The sequence below is a fragment of the Camelina sativa genome, chromosome 16, assembly GCF_030686135.1.
Source record: "Camelina sativa cultivar CO46 ecotype springtype chromosome 16, ASM3068613v1".
NCBI classification, from domain to species: Eukaryota; Viridiplantae; Streptophyta; class Magnoliopsida; order Brassicales; family Brassicaceae; genus Camelina; species Camelina sativa.
Genome location: NC_141895.1, coordinates 6,861,877 through 6,880,939, shown reverse-complemented (window position 1 = coordinate 6,880,939; position 19,063 = coordinate 6,861,877). Strand labels below are relative to the sequence as shown.

The 19,063-nt window shown below is 31.1% G+C and overlaps 2 protein-coding genes and 1 long non-coding RNA gene across 3 annotated transcripts; all 3 read left to right on the top strand.

The window, feature by feature from the left end:
- Positions 1 to 10: 10 nt before the first annotated feature.
- LOC104750106 (protein SMALL AUXIN UP-REGULATED RNA 12-like) lies at positions 11 to 588 on the top strand. Its single transcript, XM_010471853.3, has one exon. The coding sequence runs from the start codon at positions 100 to 102 to the stop codon at positions 472 to 474; it is 375 nt and encodes a 124-aa protein (XP_010470155.1). The 5' UTR covers positions 11 to 99; the 3' UTR covers positions 475 to 588.
- An 8,623-nt stretch (positions 589 to 9,211) lies between these two features.
- Positions 9,212 to 12,361, top strand: LOC104750105 (UDP-glycosyltransferase 86A2). Its single transcript, XM_010471852.3, has 2 exons — positions 9,212 to 10,073; positions 11,172 to 12,361. Exons 1-2 carry the CDS (start codon positions 9,542 to 9,544, stop codon positions 12,086 to 12,088), a joined length of 1,449 nt encoding a protein of 482 aa, XP_010470154.2. The 5' UTR covers positions 9,212 to 9,541; the 3' UTR covers positions 12,089 to 12,361.
- A 4,759-nt stretch (positions 12,362 to 17,120) lies between these two features.
- LOC147925204 (uncharacterized) lies at positions 17,121 to 17,616 on the top strand. The gene is made up of 2 exons (XR_015583388.1): positions 17,121 to 17,260; positions 17,362 to 17,616. It is a non-coding gene; the product is annotated as an uncharacterized LOC147925204 (long non-coding RNA).
- Positions 17,617 to 19,063: the final 1,447 nt, after the last annotated feature.

Here is a 19,063-nt window from a genome sequence, read left to right as displayed (position 1 = left end):
CGTACTCCTCCTAACATTTCTATATTCAAACATACATTTGCCAAGTTAACCTGAAATCACGAGATAAAAAAGGAAACAAAGGAAACCTAATCTATTAGCATGGCCAGGCAAAGAATGATTACAATTGAGCCGTCAAAGAAGAAAAAGGGAGGAATTGTGAAGCTCAAGAATGTCGTAGAGAGATTGGTGCAGATCAAAGGCTTTTCCTCGGCAAAGAAACCGTGTTCTGTAGAATACGGTCGTGATTCTGTCCCAAAAGATGTGAAGGAAGGTCATTTCGCGGTGATAGCCGTCGATGGGTATCATGAGCCTACACAGAGATTCGTTGTCCCGTTGATATTTCTGGAACATCCTATGTTCCGTAAGCTTCTAGAACGAGCAGAGGAGGAATACGGGTTCGACCACCACGGAGCCCTGATGGTACCTTGCCAACCAAGCCACCTCCAGATGATATTGACCGAGCAATGGAGTTAAAATTATGCCGTAGTTATTACTGATTTACTTGATATTACAAAATAAAACCGTATTGTTCACTAGAGGGACTCTTGTGATTTATAACAGATATTTCACTTAAGATTTTAGCTATGATATGGGCATCTAATGAAAAATATATTCACATTTCACACACTTCAAACTTGCAACACGAGCAAAGGCAAACATTTCGGCAAATTTTAGTTTTAGTCCATAAAAATGAAGAAAATGGTCTACTGAGTTTAATTTGAAGTACTTTTTATTACGAAAAAAATATCCATTAAAAATGTGTTGTTTCAGTGTTGATGCTATAAAAAAGATGGTTCAGCGTTGTTATATTTGATTTACGACTCTTTATATATAGTAATACACTTGAATCGGTGGTTAAAATAATTATCATCTAAAATATTTATGGACCGATGTGTCTTTTTTTTTTTGGTCACAACGGACCAGATGCGTTTGTTATGGAACCCTAGGATTGTTTTGTTCTGATGCAAGATGATGTAAGAATACACGAAGCCTTGACACAAAAACACCTCGATGTCTTAATGGACCTTTTTAGTCCACTTTACAACTTGTTACCTCAAATATTCACTTAATATTCTCAATATGATTAGGAAAAGTGAAAGTGGGGGACCTATATATGTTATAGCTTTGGTCGGAATTTAGTAACTTCACATCGGTAGAGCATGAGGACAAGAGTAAATACTGATGTGGAGAGATATGAGACGTCACACATAGATATTAAGTCCTGTAGATATTTTATTATGTTCTTTACTATATATATATATATATATAGATATATACACAAATGTATGTAAAAGTGGGACAATAATGCACATCAAACCAAAAGAAACGGTAGGACAATGTACACCAATCCGTACTTGCGTTTTCTCTATCAGTGCCCCCTCCATATTTCCCATATATGTATACACACACATGACCTACGCGAAGGTGTTTCGGACGTGTCTTAATAAGGGCATTGTATAAAGTGTTATCGCCTTTATTGTTTCTAACATCTTTCCTTAAAACATTGGGGTATAAACTAAATAGGATTCGATTTTTTTGTTTTAAGTTTAATCATCAATGAACTCATAATCCTTATAATGTTTATCAAAGTTAAATGAAGAGAGGGGAAAGAAAAAGAAAAAAAACTCAATTATGGTTACGACTTACGAAGGTTGCCTTAACGTAAGAAAAGTTCTTAGTGTGAAACAGTTTTGATTAGCATATTTCATAGTTAATAAAATCTTAAGATATTAATCAATAACTTAAGATTTTGGGGGTTTAGACTTGAGACACTTTAGACTAGAAAGCCAGTATACAGTTTGATGATTGCTTGTTAATCAATGTGGCTTTATATATGTAAATGGAAATATGTGTTAATGGTATGTCGAGTCACTTTTTGTACAACTCACACTGTTATAGAAAAGATCATACGTTGGCTGTTGGCATTAATTTGTGAAAGTGATTTATATAGTTTGGACTTTGGACTTGTTTTGGCAATGTAGTTTCTCTCAAATTCGTCCGTCAGGATTTGTCATATCAAATTGCTGATAAAACTCACAAACCGACAAATTCCCACAATTTGAAACGTCCTTTTTTTTTTTATTATATTTCAGAGTTTTTGATGTCTCTCCAACATTTTTTTTTTTTTTTTTTTTTTTTTTTTTTAAATTCCGTAACACATTTTCTCCTCTTATAAGTTATAATATCTAGTGGAAATTGCTTGTACAATTAAGGGTAATTAGTGGAGTTAAGAAAAAAGTGTTTTATCGAAACCTACGTTCGTATTTTCATGTACGTACCGGTTAACTAAACAGATTTTAGAAGCGGTTAATCTTGAGTGAACTAATTCCCAAACCAACACCATGTTGATTACTTTCACCACATATGCATACGTGTGAAGGTTCATAGCCAGAGGTATTTATGAACTTTGATATTGGCAGAGCTAAAGTCAAAGTTGAAACAAAAGTACGTAAAAGTTAGAGGCTTAGAGCGAAGTGATATCAACCATATATATGAGTTAGGATGGAGTACGTATCTGTACTTAAGTGTTTCATACAAAAATATAAACACATTATAAAAAAATTAGATATTTAGACCCTTATGTGAACAAATCATATAAATTCTGGTGGATCTAGCAAAATCTTGTGTATGTTTTTCGTCCTTGATGAATATTTATAATGGACATAATAACTTTTATGAATTTTGTTCTCTTCTATAATTCTTATGTCTCGTTATTTACTTAAAACTGTAAAAAAAAAAAAAAAAAAAAAAAAGCCATCGGATGGGACTATATACCTTATATTTGTTGTTGTAAAGAACTGTCATATATCAAATTTATATCATGAAGACAAAAAAAAACAATCAAAGCTATAAAACAATTTTCTTTGTTAGCCACACAGCCTAACATAGATCTCAAATTCCGAAGAAAACTAGAGTAAGGAAATCAAAGAACCGAGAAAAACTAAGGAAATCAAAGAAGAACCATGATTTAATGTCGACATTGAAAAAAAAAAAAAAATTGATGCCTTTTTAGTCGTGCCCTACTGATCCTCAACAATGACAACAGCCAATAAATATTGAACAATAAAATATTATGCATGCGAATTGGTACGTGCGGCCCATTAGGAAAAGCATGTCGGGTAAACATCGAGCTGAACCGTCTAGATCGTACAAACCATTCATTTTGAAGAAAGTGGTCATAAGATGCTAGAGAACAATTGTTATGTTGGAGTTTAACACTTTACTAAAGCTGGAAACATTTGTGCGATTAGTAAATTACTGTTACTTTTTTGAAACCCGATCAGAAGATGAATTACATAAGTTTATGGATTGTGGCTTCACTTCGTTCCCCTAGTTCGGACAGCACGGTTCTTCTACCTGATAGAATCGGGTTTAAGGATAACTTTGTTAAAATATATAATCTTAAATTTAAAAATTTAAAAATTTAAAGATTATTGTAAGCTTATTCTGAGTCAAATTTCCATTTTCAACTAGACGATTAACAAGCACTATAAACCCAATCCATTTGGTACTAATTATCATAAACTTTAATTCTCATTGGCAAAGTACGAAAAGCTCAAGAAGGATTGGCCCAACCATTTTGTCGAACAACGTTCCTAGAACAAAATGTCCATAATATATATTTTGATTAGGAAGGTGTTAAACACATACTAAATAATGAGAAGTAGTAGCCCTAAGCATAACCAGTAACCACAAAGGGACTAATGAAAGCAAACAAACATTTGCATATACTTATCGTTACTTGTTTTTATTTATTATTTATTATTATTATTCTGAGCATTCATATTATCCAACTCATTAACGTTCATTATGTATTTCATGTGTAGTCCTGCAAAAGGTGTCTCAATCGACTCAACATAATTAGAGGGTAATTTGGTTATTCGCAAGAAGGAAGAATGCAAAACATTACATAAAAGGAACCAACAAAAACGAATAATTTACGTATACAAGATTTTTACTTCCATTTTCTACCCCATATATTTTGAGTTCTACCCTTTTGTGAAGCTTCTTTTTCTGTCTTAATTAGCATAAACCCAAAGGTACCTTTAGCCAAATGAATATGAGCACCTAAGCCATTCCTCATTCCCCATTCTCTTCTTTTGGGTTTCTAACTAACATATATATACTCAAGAGAATTTAAGTCATCCAGCTTCTCAGTTATGATTGCATGATCTTCTCGAAGGCCCATTTTCCGCTAACTTCTTCTTTCTAACTAATCCCTTTCACACTACAAATAAGAGCAAACCCTCACTAATACAATATGCGTCTTTCACTTTCTGAAACCTTCTCTTACTCTCAAGGTCTTCACCGTTCATATGTTTCAGATTCTACCACCTCGATCCCGCTCAATTTAAATCCATTTAAACCGGCCACTGCAATTTGAGGTAACAAGAATCATCATGCTCTTTCTTTAGAGAAAACTGAAATATCCGGATCAATATATTTCAGGCTCCTAACGGTTTGTTTAAATTATATCATTAGTACTATAGACCGATTTAATAATACTCAAAACCAACTCCTATCTTTTGAATGTATTTTATCCCAATTTGTATTTATTCACCGCAGTAGTGACCAAAGAAGAATAAAAGCTAGACGTAAATATACTATCAGTACTATAGACGGTCTATAATAGACCGATTTAATATTAATACTCCAAACCAACTCCTATCTTTTGAATGTATTTTATCCCAATTTAGTATACTGAATATACTATATATTTAGTTCTTACATCGTGATTTAGTGACCATAGCCAACGTATTTTCGTACACCCAAGAGCTCCTCCTATCCAAACCACACAATTCTCTGCCACTTTGCTTATCAATATCTATAAACATTGTAAAACAACAATCCCTCTCAACCACCTCTTTCTAAAATCATCTCCAAAAACTCATTTTCCTCACACAATGGTCTCCAATTCCGTTAAGTGAACCGGATAAGTCCATGGAACAGAGTTGAGTTTACCAGTATCTACTAGTAGAACAAACTCCGTTCCATGGAGTGATCAGGTAAAAATAATTTCTCCCGTTTGGAGCTCCCAGCCGAGTTTCATTTCGGGTAAGATATATATTTTATTAACTAATGCCTTAAAATATTTGTTGGAAATTATTTATATTCACTCGGATCATTTTAATTGGACTGACTCACCACGGATATTGCCATTTTCTGGAAAATGTTTTTGAGCATGCTCGAAGACATCATCACCTAAAGACAGCCGTTTTTATTGTTAGACAGATGTAAAGAAAGATGATGTAAATGTAAAATGTTATCATCGGTCTAGAACACAAGAGAAATTATGAATGAAAACGAAATGACGAGGAAGGTGTAAGAAACTACGAATGATGTAAGTGTGAAAGAACTTGTCATCTTTCTTTCTTCATTTGTTCTTCTTAGGTTTCTTTATGCTCTCTTATACCATCTTTTAATACCTACTTCAATATTGAGTTTAGCAAAGAGTCAACGACAGTTGTTTCGATCAGTTTCTTACATTTATTGACACCATGAGTTTGAAATCACTAATTAATTTGTTTTTCGTCGACAAAACGATTTGTTATTTCCACAATCCATGATTTTTTTCAAGTTTTCAACAAATCTTTGTAATGGGTCAATAAATCTTTATGTGAAATTTAATTAACGCGCATAGGCCACCAACATAACATATCTTGTTGAGCAAATGATCCTTGTCTCAAGAAAATCACTGGTTCTCGTCTGATGCATGTTTTAATACATTTAAGGTATGCTATAAAACTGTAGTGATTTTTGTTAAAGAATTCTATTATATAAAATACATGTCCGGTTTAATTTAAGTTAATCGGAATTATAAACTGCAATTAAAAAACCGGAGCCATGGATCCCGAGACAATAATCAACAGGTAATAAAACATAGGACTTGGTTTAATGAAGTTATGGTCACACAACCAGCACATGTAGAAGGTAACTTGGACCGTAAGGCAATTAAAATAATAAGAGCAATTGAGGAAGGTTGCATTGTATCTAAAACCACCTCCCAGGGCCGGCCAAGCTTTTTATATGCCTAAGCAAAAAAAAACAAAAAATTGGCCAACTAAAAAAACACTGAAAGAACAAAAATGCTAAAATTTACATCTTAACTGCCTCGATCTCGAAGATTTTGAACAGTTGATAAGTGACTTTTACCACTGTACCATTAAACATTTACAAAAGTAAGCTCCAAAAACCGTTAATAAATATTTCTGTCTAAAACCCTTATTTTACGTGGTTTAGCGCCGGGCTGGTCCTGCCATCTCCAATGCTAAGAACTCGTGACCAATTTTTTTATTATTAAATTTTGGATTTGTAAGGGGAGATGTTAAGAAAAACCTTCTCCAATGGTAAAATCAATGATGATTTCTTAAAAAATTTACAGATTTAAGCAAAGGAGCTTGTGTGATATGTTTTGGAGGAAATATGTTTACATCTCCTAATAATAGAATTAGTCCTCCAATGGGCAATTGTCATTTTCCAATTATTGACTTTAAAAAAAAGTTCACAATTTTTGTTTTTTAGAGTTAAGAATTTGAACTATCAAAGCGTTGATATTGAAGATACACCGATCCATACTAGTGTTATAGAATATCATATTGGGGATATGCTAAGAGCAGTGGAGTAGTTTTCACTTTTGGAGAACCACGTCGAAATTGTGGTACTTGATGATTTATGAACCCAATATATGTATGGGTTGACTCTGGTATACTATCCCAACTATACTACTTCTTCGATAAACATCATAGACTTTTTGCCTCTTTTCTGAACACCATCAACTATATTTTTCTCCATTAAACATCACAAACTATATATTCTCTTTTAATTACAATATAACGACTCTAAAATTGTGATTAGACTTAGTAAACCGATAATCATGTTTTGAAAACCACGTTTGCATTAGCTGAACCAAAAAACAGAGTCCACGATCAGTTTCCTTCTTCCCCGTATCAAAGTCTCAAAATCTTAGGATTCTCTCTTCCTCTCAATTTATCACCGTTTCCTACTTCTCTTTCTCTCCATTTTCCTGGTACGGTCTCTCTCTCCTTTCATAGCTTATCTTTCTCTCTCTCTCTCTCTCTCGTTAGCTTAGTTTTTTTTTTTTTTTTTGTCAAAAGCTTAGAACAGTTAATTTTTCAGTTATCTGATGAACGAAGAAGACATGGATGCGATGCAACACGACACGGAAATGGAAAATATTGATAACAATCCTAGTGAGGAAAACGAAGATGACTGCAAATTAGAAAAAAAAACAAAAGAGAGGGTAAGAAAAAGAAAATCAAAGATGAAGCTGAAGATGATGAAGATGGAGTAGATCGGTTTGAGTTTGAAGTAGAAGATTCAGTAAGAAATTTTGTTGATGAATTGTTTGTTGGTCGAAATGAAATTCCAGATAATTCAGATGAAGAGGAAGAGAATGTATAGTTTGTTGATGAAGATGAAGAGGAAGATGAAAAGGAAATTTTGTTGATGAATTGTCTGTTGGTCGTTATGTTGTAATTAGAAGAGAATGTATAGTTTGTGATGTTTAATGGAGAAAAATATAGTTTATGGTGTTAAAAAAAGAGGCAAAAAGTCTATAATGTTTATCGAAGAAATGGTATAGTTGGGGTAGTATACCATAGTCAACCCTATATGTATCGATCAAAACTATATCAAAAAATTAAAATTGATTAAACTATATAAGATTGGTAACAACATGCTCGATCAAATGAAACAAGTGTAATGGATTCAGGGCATTCAATCACAGTTTTAAATGATCATTGGATTCCATGCTTAGTCATGAGAGTCCTCTTATTAAGTAAACAAATTTTTTTATGGAAACGCTACTATGTGTCATCTCTATCAATCTATTATATTGTCTCACCAAATTAAATGTCACGTATTTCAAATAGATTGTTCAGAATTAATTTTGATGGTTGAAAAGTTAATTCATTCTTAAATCTACTAAATAAATCTGTTTTATTTCCAGATAAATTTGTTTTATTCCCTATTACCTTCATTGCACATCAGTTTATTGTTTAGCTACATTGCTAAAGTTCAAACTTTTGTCAAACCAAATGTTCCTCCGATTATCTTCTTTGGGTTTGATATATTTTGTGCTTCACAAAAGAAGTTTACGTTTTACGTTTTTTCTTTTTTGTTTACATTCATAATTATTTAAATTACTCCAGAAAATATATGAATATATAAAGTTGTGTTCTTAAATTTATATTCGTCACAAGGATAAATGATTCGTATTAATAATAGAGGAGAGGGGGGGTGATTCATATATATTTTAGAGGTATCTATATATACATTTTTAGAGACATTTTTTCTGAAGTTGACACTTATTTACAGGCATGCCATTAGCATTAAATAATTAATTTAATAAACACACTTAACTCTATTTATATTTATTTTTTTATAGAAACTAAGTGTTTTAAAAGTTAACAAACATAATTGTAAATATATACATATTTTATTTCCTTATTATATACATATTTTTTTATAGAAACTAAGTGTTTTAGAAGAGGTATTGTTCTTTAAAAATTTGAAAAACTGATTTGATAAAAATTGATTTTCAGTCTCACATACTATATTTTACTTTCACGGGTATCGTATGATGAGTTTTTGCGGATTAAAAATCTTTGAACATATTGCGTGATCCGCCTAGCATGGCGAGTTTGGACTATAGAACCAATACTAAAATTATTAGTTTATTTCATATACTATAGATTTGTAATCATAGTTTGGAAAATTAACTTAACATACCATATAGGCATATACCTCTGTTTAATTATAGAAAACAAAACTAAGTATTTTAAATTTTTATATTCTATCTAATAACAAATTTAATGTAATTAGGTTATAAATTGTATAAAACCTAAGAATAAAAAAAACATTCTAAACAAAATTATAAATTAATTAGATAAAATTTAATTAATTGGGAATTTGAATACAAAATAAAGTAAAAATTATTATTTAAAATATATTAATTATTCTTTAGTCCCGCCTTGTACCGCATGTGAAAACCTAATATTATAATAAAACCTAAAAACGAAAATTACTCATCATTTTTTTTTTCAACTATTACTCATCTTTCTTTTTCTTCTACATAAATGAATATATTTGCCTCTGTCTTTGTCGTTTACATTAGGAGAATATAAATTGACAAACCAACCATTTTGACTAAGCAACTCTAAATCCACATGGTCATAAACTTTTACTGGAACTAGATTCTCTCCATGACATCTTACTGGATTTTAGATGAAAGATATTTTCTTTAAGGAACAAATTATTAAATTGTATTATCAAAATCAAAGAAAATAAAATTAAATGCATAGAAATGCCACTAACCATCCACTTCTATGGCTATTTCCGCGAATCAATGCAAAGTCATTCATTTATTCCCAACTTGCCCCATATGTTTTTTTCTTTTTTCTTAATGGCAGATTCTTCTCTCTTTTTTATTTTAAAACCAAAAAAAAAACAAAAAAAAAAATATAACCTTTAGATTTCTCTCATTTCTTCATCTTCCTCATCACCACAAAAACCCATTTTAATGGCGGACGTTAAAAACCCTAAAAATCATAATCATCATCATCTTCATGCTCTCCTGATCCCATATCCGTTTCAAGGACATGTAAACCCGTTTGTACAGTTAGCCATCAAGCTAGCGTCACAAGGGATCACCGTCACATTCGTCAACACTCATTACATCCACCACCAGATCACAAACGGCTCCGATGGAGATATTTTCGCCGGAATTAGGTCTGAGTCTGGCCTTGACATAAGGTACGCGACGGTTTCCGATGGTTTACCGGTGGGGTTTGACCGGTCGTTGAACCATGACACGTACCAGTCGTCTCTGTTGCACGTGTTCTACGCGCATGTGGAAGAGCTTGTGGCGAGTCTTGTCGGAAGAGACGGCGGTGTGAATGTGATGATCGCCGACACGTTCTTTGTGTGGCCGTCGGTGGTTGCGAGGAAGTTTGGTTTGGTTTGTGTCTCGTTTTGGACCGAAGCTGCTTTAGTTTTCTCGCTTTATTACCATCTGGATCTGCTTCGGGTTCATGGCCATTTTGGTGCTCAAGGTAATTTACTAATTATCATCTTCTTCTTCTTTAATTTTATCTTTTTGTATATTTTTATGCCTCATTTTTTATTGTTTCCTCTTTTGTTTTTTTTTGATAAAGATTTGTTTCCTGCTCCTATTTTGTTTCATTGATAATAACGGTAGATCTTTCAAATTTCACGAAAACATGTTCTTTTGGGTCTTGGTCAACGTCTATAATTAAATTGAAATGCAAGATAATAATAATTGGTGAGCATTTCATTGCATGTTTACCTATCTAGTGACTATATTATTCGAATATTCTGTTATTATTGGGTGATTACTTTTATCATTTAGACAGCTTGTACACAACTTTTTTCTTTCTTTTTTTGGTTTATGATTATTCTTACTAAATAGGTTTTCTAAAACATTTTATTGTTTTAACCCCAAAAAAAAACATTTTATAAAAAAATGTTATTTTGTTGAGTAAAAAAACTATGAAAGATCATTTAAGACACACATTAGTTACAACCTGACATTTTTTATTAGTTAGGTCAATGAATTTGTTTTTTTACGTAAATAATTTTATGCTTGATTAAAATATTACCCTCAACTCAAATGATTTGCACGATTATATATGAAATCGCATTATAATATTAGAAAAGTACCATGTTACCACACTATTGTACCAAATATATCATGAAACTATATGTTATCGCTTTGATACCAAAAAAGTATTCTCTTTTTCAAACAATTTTACTACCATAATTATAAAAATTTTCCAAAAAAAATCAAATGAAATTATTTATTTAAGTACTCCTTTTTTTTTGGTGAATTATTTAAAATACTCCTGTTAAAAAGCGTTACGGTTTGCCGACCAAAAAGGAAAAACAAAAACAAACAAAAATCAGTAATCGTAACGATATAAACATGGCGAAAAATAATAAAAGCCAGTAGGGACTTAACAAAAAAGCGTAGGGACTTTACTTTTGTCATGTAATGATGCATGTGAATTAATGTCAGGGGGTCCATATTAAAATTACCACCTTTTGATATTTCCTTTTTCTAATTTACCAAACTCGTCCTAACATTTTATTAATTATCTAAATCTACCCCGTAACTATTTTTCCTGACACAGAAACCCGCGACGATCTGATAGACTACATTCCCGGAGTGGCCGCGATAAACCCAAAAGACACGGCGTCGTATCTTCAAGAAACAGATACTTCTTCAGTAGTTCATCAAATCATATTCAAAGCATTTGAAGACGTTAAAAAAGTCGACTTTGTACTCTGCAACACGATCCAACAATTCGAAGACAAAACAATCAAAGCACTCAACTCAAAGATCCCATTTTACGCAGTCGGACCAATCATCCCGTTCAATCTCCAGTCAGGTTCTTCTTCAGTCACAACATCACTCTGGTCTGAATCAGATTGCACACAATGGCTCAACACTAAACCAAAAAGCTCAGTCCTTTACGTATCATTCGGTAGTTACGCTCACGTGACCAAAAAGGATCTTGTCGAGATAGCTCACGGGATATTACAGAGCAAAGTCAATTTCGTTTGGGTGGTTAGACCAGACATTGTCAGTTCAGACGAGACGAACCCATTACCGGAAGGGTTCCAGACAGAAGCTGGAGACCGTGGGATTGTGATACCATGGTGTTGTCAGATGACGGTTCTGTCACATGAGAGTGTTGGTGGGTTTTTAACACATTGTGGTTGGAACTCGATACTGGAGACGATTTGGTGTGAGGTTCCTGTGTTGTGTTTCCCGTTGTTGACTGATCAGGTTACGAATAGGAAGCTTGTGGTTGATGATTGGGAGATTGGGATCAATCTTTGTGAAGATCGGAGTGATTTTGGGAGAGATGAGGTTGGGAGGAATATTAACCGTTTGATGTGTGGGGTTTCTAAGGAGAAGATCGGACGGGTGAAAATGAGTTTGGAAGGTGCGGTGAGGAACAGTGGATCATCCTCGGAGATGAACTTGGGTTTGTTTATTGATGGTCTTATGGCTAAGGTTGGTTTATCTAATGGGAAAGCGTAACTCTTTTTTTTTTTTTTCTTATGGAACTTTGTCAAATTTTGTTTCCATCTTATAATACGCTTTATAATTCAGTTTTGGTCATAAAAATCTACTCTGAAAAAAATGTTAATCCAAACAAATTATTTGGTTTTAGTATTTGTAAATGTGGTATGATATTAGGTTTGTTCAGTGAATATAAAAAAAAAAAAAATTAAACTGAAACCAAAAAAAAGTTTAGGTTCAATTCAACCCCTTTTGTCCACCTCTCCTTTCAATGAGTTTTGAATTGATTCACTATTTTGTGTAAGAGATATCTATTTTAACGTTTTTGAAATATATTTTTATGTTATTTTTATGAATTGAATCAAAATTGAAATATATATTTGATTCAATGATTCAAATACTTAATTATAATAATTTTTTCTTAATATATATGGTCATTCATCGATATACTGGTATTTTTAATTTCTATCATTAACAATATATATGATAATTAATAAATGTTCCAATATTCATCAAGATTCTAAACATTTAATCCAACATTATAATTTAAAACTGAAATTATTTAAAATCAAAATTAAATGATATATATATATATATATTAAAATTTAATAAAATTAATTATTCAGTGTATTATTAGTAACAAAAAATATATACTTATAGTTCTTTCAAACTCAATACCTAATTATTCAATAATTGATATTGTAAATCTTTGCAAATACAATAAAATATATTTAAAACTTTAATATTTTGGTAAGCACGACGAATATCAATTATTTTATAAATATATATATAAAATATTATTTTGTGGTGTACCACTGGTCAATACTCATCTAATGTAAAAAATGAGCAAATCATCAAAAATAAAATTATATTTCATTAATTTTTTGTGTGTTTAACTTCTTATTAATTATGACGCCTAAGGGTAGTAATGTTAATATGGGTAGACTCGGCGCGTTTAGATCCGGCCCTTTTAGACTGTGCTTGTTTAACGTAAAAAAAAATCATATCCGTTTAATTATGTACCTGTTTAAGCGTGGCAGGTACTCTTAAGAGTTCTTTCCATTAAAAATCAAAAAGTAATAATAAAGAAACAAAAAAATTAAGAAACAGTCATTCTCTCAGCAACGGTAGCATCGATTCTCAGACATGTGTCATAGCAAGTGATAAGTTAACTTCTTTTTCCAATTTTATTATTTAAATATATAATAATATTAAAAAGAAATAATAAAATATATTATTTTGGGATGTAGATGGTCTAACCTTAAATTTATGTTGAGTTGTTGACCCATTTAGTTAATGGATTTCCCAATATATATTGTTATTTATTTAGTTTTTAATTAAATAATTAATTTAATTCAATTTTGAATACTCACCACCACCATCATCACCTCCGCACAACCGTCTTCAATCTCCGACGTACTCTTACTCGGCTATGTCTATCATCTGAGTTAGATTCCAATTTTGTGAGTCTTCTCAAAAATCTACTAAGAATATGAAAACTTGAAAATTCAAAACGGAGTTGATGAAGTAAGAAACATGGAAGAAGCGACGAGGCTCGTATGATGAGGCGGTGATGGGAGATAGAGGCAGCGAGGTCATCGTTTAAAGAACAACACTAACTAAACTCCGTTTAAAGAACAACCTTAAACTCAAAGACATCGTTTTACGAAAAAATCAGAAAAAAATATATTGAACAGGCTACCCATTTATGTGTTATCAAGACCCGTCACGCCTGTGAGTTTAAACGGGTCACAGGCCTAAATTTTTATAGCAGTACCGTTTAGGGCCGCGGGATCTGAGTCCACTTTAACATCACTACCCAAGGGTGTTATTCATCAAGCCAGTCTGATATAATTGGACACACTCTTCTTCTTCTTAAAGTAAAGCCTAAAGATGAACAACAATATCAGCAACTGATGTCTTCTTCTGATGAAGCAATATCATTTGATGGGTCGTCTGTTCTCGATACACTAGAAATGATACGGTTGTTCTCGATTTCCAAGAGAGTGAAATTCAATATCTGAACTTGAAAGAGACTGTTTCTAAAGATTTGATGCGCTTTTGCAAACGCCTCAGTGTTAGCTAAACGTTTCATCCATGACACCGTAATTGTCATGTAACTTCATATTATCTTTCCTTCTTCATGGAACTTGGGATTGGGATTATTGCTTACAGTCCTCTAAGATAAGTATTCTTCGAATATGAACCCAAGCTTGTTGAGAACCTAGACAAGAATGACTTAGAAAGGCAAGTATATAGGCCTTGTTTGACTTGTTTGTTGTTGAGCCTTAACTCAGCAGTGGAAACATAATCTATGTAGAGAACGAACATAAATAAGAGTAAGCTATATACCCTTCATGTGCTAAGATTGCCCGGTTTTGGTTAACAACATATTTAACATCTTATTATATAAAGCTTGATGACAATAATCTATGTGATGAGTTTAACTCGCTGAAGTCCTTCCCACTATTCTTCATCTCCTAGATCCCGCTTGCGGAAAATACGAAGGCGGAGTATCTTGTATGTGCTTCGCGTTCTCTTATCTATGAAGTTTCTTTTGTAAACTCAAGCCAAAGACCGAGGAAAATATATTGCATTGTTTAAACATGTTTATTTTAATGGAGTCGATGTACTCGAATTTAGATTTTGTTTTCTGGAGGGGTGCCTCTCAATAGGGTGATCATGATCAACTTCTTCAATTACCATAGATTTTATGGGCAATATGGAATGCCATAAATAAAAACGTTTTTCAAGGTTTAGAGATCGAGGCGAATGATATAATTGCTCAGGCTTTGGACGATAAGTTAGCCTGGGAAGAGGCGCTCTCTTTTACGGTGGAACATGCCAGCTCCATCTCCGTCTTCAGATGTCCAGGTTTCTTCACCTGGTTGTCAGATTGATGGTTCTTGGAAAGCAACCAATGTGCATTCAAGATTGGGCTGGTGGTGTTGCGTTAGTGAGGAGCGAACCTTGTTGTTGGGGGCCAAGTGTCTAAGATGGAGCTCCTCCCCCTACATTCAGAGTTAGAAGCGTTGTTGTCGGTCATGGAGCGTATACGTGCTGCAGGGATTGCTTGTCAACATTTCAAGACTGATTTTGCTGAGTTACTCACTATTGTACAGTCCCTAAAGATTGTTCGTCCTTCTCCAACTTGCTTGATGATTTTAACTCGCTTGAGTCCTTCCCACTATTTTATATCTCTTTGATCCCGCGTGTGTCAAATACAAATGCAGATTGTCTTGCCCGTGCTTCGTGTTCTCTTATCTTTTGTAAATCCCTTCCCTCCAGCTTGGACAACTAACCGAGAAATTTCTTTTTAATTTATTGTTTGGTTGAGAAAAAAAAAAAAGGTAAATAGATACACTTTTAGATTAAAAAAATAGTTGTAGATGAGTTCAAAGTTATTAAAATAAAATTAATTTTAACAAATAATATATATTTAATTCTTTTCATAAGTAAAAACAATATGTAAAAGTAAAGAGATAAAATTTTAGTTATAGAAAATAGTTATTTTTTTTTGCTATAATACACTAATGTATATCCATTTACAAATCTACTATATACATTACTACTAAAATTGTATTTGTACACATAAATATATTTTATTAAAATATACTTTTTAGTCTTTACTACTACCAACAAATTATCTTTATGAACACATTAAATAACTTATTATATGCCTATTCACTTTAACATTTTTATAGTTACAAAATGCATACGTTAAGATTACATACTCCTATCTTATATATTACAATAGCAGTATTTTTGAATAAATTATTTGATTGGTCAAAAGAATATGAGACGATCTTTTTTTTTTTTTTACTTCAACCATCTTTTTCTTTATGTAAAGGTGAGTATTTATATTTTTTCCATAAACAGTAATTAATTGTATATTTTCACAATCATTTTTTATCTTATATAAAAAGTAATCATTTTTCTTGTAAAATTAGCAACTTAAAATTAAAATAAATAAACTATATTATAATTTCGAATTTTATGATATATATATATAATTTCCTTATAATGATCTTTTTAAAATTTAAAGCTGTTTAAATTTTATAATTTTCTTATAATTGCTTTTTCATATTTTTAAAATTGTTAATAGTTTTGTTTTACATTTAGAAGCTTAAAAAAAAAAATTTCTTTAAAAGATTTTAAATAAAATTAGGTTTTTTTTTATTTATTTTACTTTTATATAAAACAGTTTTATGGTAGGTTTTGAATTTTTACGTTTTTATTTTTTATGGCGGGTCCTTATTTAGAATTGACACGTGTCAAGATTTGAATGATACAATTGACACGTGTCACAATCATGTTAATTAGTAATTTTGTCATCAAGCTTTATATAATAAGATGTTAACCAAAACCTTTTTTTAATTTGAAGTGCGAGTAAAAATATCGTTGACGGACGTTACAAAATCATTAAATGGTATTAAATTTTAACCCCAAATACTGCAAAGACAATCTTTACCAACTGTTTTCTTTGTTATACTATTGTGTGTAGCTTTGCCAAAACACAACTGTCTGTCAAAATAACGGCAAAAATCTACAAAAACATTGGTAAAGCCTACTAAAACTATTGTAAAATTTGAGCTAAGCTCTGCTCCAATTTTTTGTGAAGCAGAGGACTATTAATTAATAGCATTAATTTTGAATATTTACAACCATCAGAAATTTTTGCTTATGCTGAATAATTAAGCTAAAAGAATCAATATTAAGGTAATTCATAGAACAATCAATATTAGTCAAGTAAAAATAATTAGAAATTTTTTTCAATACTGGTCAAGTAATATTTACAACCATCAGGTTTTAAGCATATTTAGTGAAGCCTATAATATTTCAAAACCCTAAGTAAATATGCTGAAAAATACATATTTTAATGTATAAAATAATTAATTTTTCTTGACCAGTATTGAAGCATAATAAGCTAAGAAAATTTAATACATCTATAGGAAAATAAGTCAAAAGATTATATTATTTTGCATCTTTGACTAGGAAAAAAAATATGAAACATACTTTGCATATTATATATATAATCAGTTTAGGTGAAAAACAACTCATTAAAAAAAAGTTGAGAGAATATCACTAAAATAATAGCTATCACTATGAAAACTTTGGTGGCATTTTGTTTTACTATCATCTTCATCATATCTTTTGTCCATTCTCTTTCTACAACTGCTAAAAGTCCAGGTAATTGGTTATTGTTATTCATACCTTCATTTTGTAATTATCATCATGATGATTTCACTCTTTTGTTAATAGGTATTGATTATTGTTAATAATGTATATAGATTATCAACCTGGCCGAATAGGGCGTTCCTTTCTCAAATGCTTTGGGCATAACGTGTGTCCGCAAGGAGGACGAGAACTCTGCAATCATATCTGTACTACAAAACTAAGATATGTTCGTGGCTTCTGTGTTAATACACAAAAATGTTGTTGTGCTGATATTTAATACTATAAGTAACTAGTACGTGTCTAAGATTAAATTATATAATCAAATGTATTGGTATCGGCTTAAAAAAAATAAATCTATAATTTTCACATGTTTTTGAATATACAATGAAGAACTAGAGGCTAGAGCGGAGTACATAAACTTTACCAAATCAAAGTTAGATTGATTTTCAAGCCATACATTTTCTTGAAGTTGAATAAAAGCTAATATAAGTTAATGAATATTAAAATGTAAAAAATGAAAAATAAAATCGGCAAATACATTTTCACGTGAATATATTTGGTAATGTGTTGCATATATTGACTCTATTATTGTGAATCTTATACTCTCCCTCTGTTTCTTAATAAGTAATGTCTTAAAAATTACTTTCTTCATATTCTTTGATCTTATCATAATGACTTTAAATGTTACATAGAATCAGTTGTTATTCAATCAAGATTTTGTTAAACTCTATTAAAATTTGGTGTTATTAGTTTTTGATTTGTAAAAATTCACTTAAAATTTTATAATGTGAACAACATTTTTGTGTTATTCAATTAAAACAAAATAAGGTAGGATTGTTAATGAATTCAATTATTATGATATTGGTTTATGACTTTATACACACTTTCACAAAATAAATTCATAGAATGTATCATCAAAATAGAGAAATTGTTTGGGAGACTTTACAAGATTACATAAAAACTAATTAATAAGATTATAGAAAACTCTCTAGCAGTGTTTTAAATTCTTTCACTTATTCACTTTCTATGACTTTATTGCAATCATCAAAATTCTTTAGAACTAAGAATCAAATAACACCCTTAAGTTAAGCTAAAAGAATTAATATTAAGGTAATTTATACAACCATCAATATTGGTCAAGTAATAATATTTAGAGAACTTTTTTAATATTGGTCAAGTAATATTTACAACAATAAGATTTTAAGCATATTTAGTTAAGCATATAATATTTCAAAACCTTAACTAAATATGCTGAAAAATACATATTTAATTATGCATAATATAATTAATATTACTTGACCAGTATTGAAACATAATAAGCTAAGAAAATAATTTTCAATACATCTTTAGGGAAACCAATTATAAAGATTACATTATTTTGCATATTTGACGAGGAAAAAAAACATGAAACATATTGTTTGTTATTACAATATATCTATATATATATATATATATAATTTTTCTAGGTTAAGAACAACTTATTAAAAAAAAGTTAAGAGAATATTATTAAAATAATAGCTATTACTATAAAAACTTTAGTGGCATTTTGTTTTATTATTATCTTCAATCTTTGTCATATCTTTTGTTCATTGTTGTAACACCTAGGTTTCAGGACTTGTGGAGATGTTTAAAAGAATTGATTTGACTTTTTTATATCACAAAAGTGCAATTATCTTTTCGGTCAAATGTGTTGAGAGAACTCCACAGTTAAACGTATTTCTGCTGGAGTATGTTATGATGGCTGACATTCCGAGAAATGAATGTCGAACTGTGCAAGTGAGAAAAAAACACCAAAATATCACGTGATGATTTAAA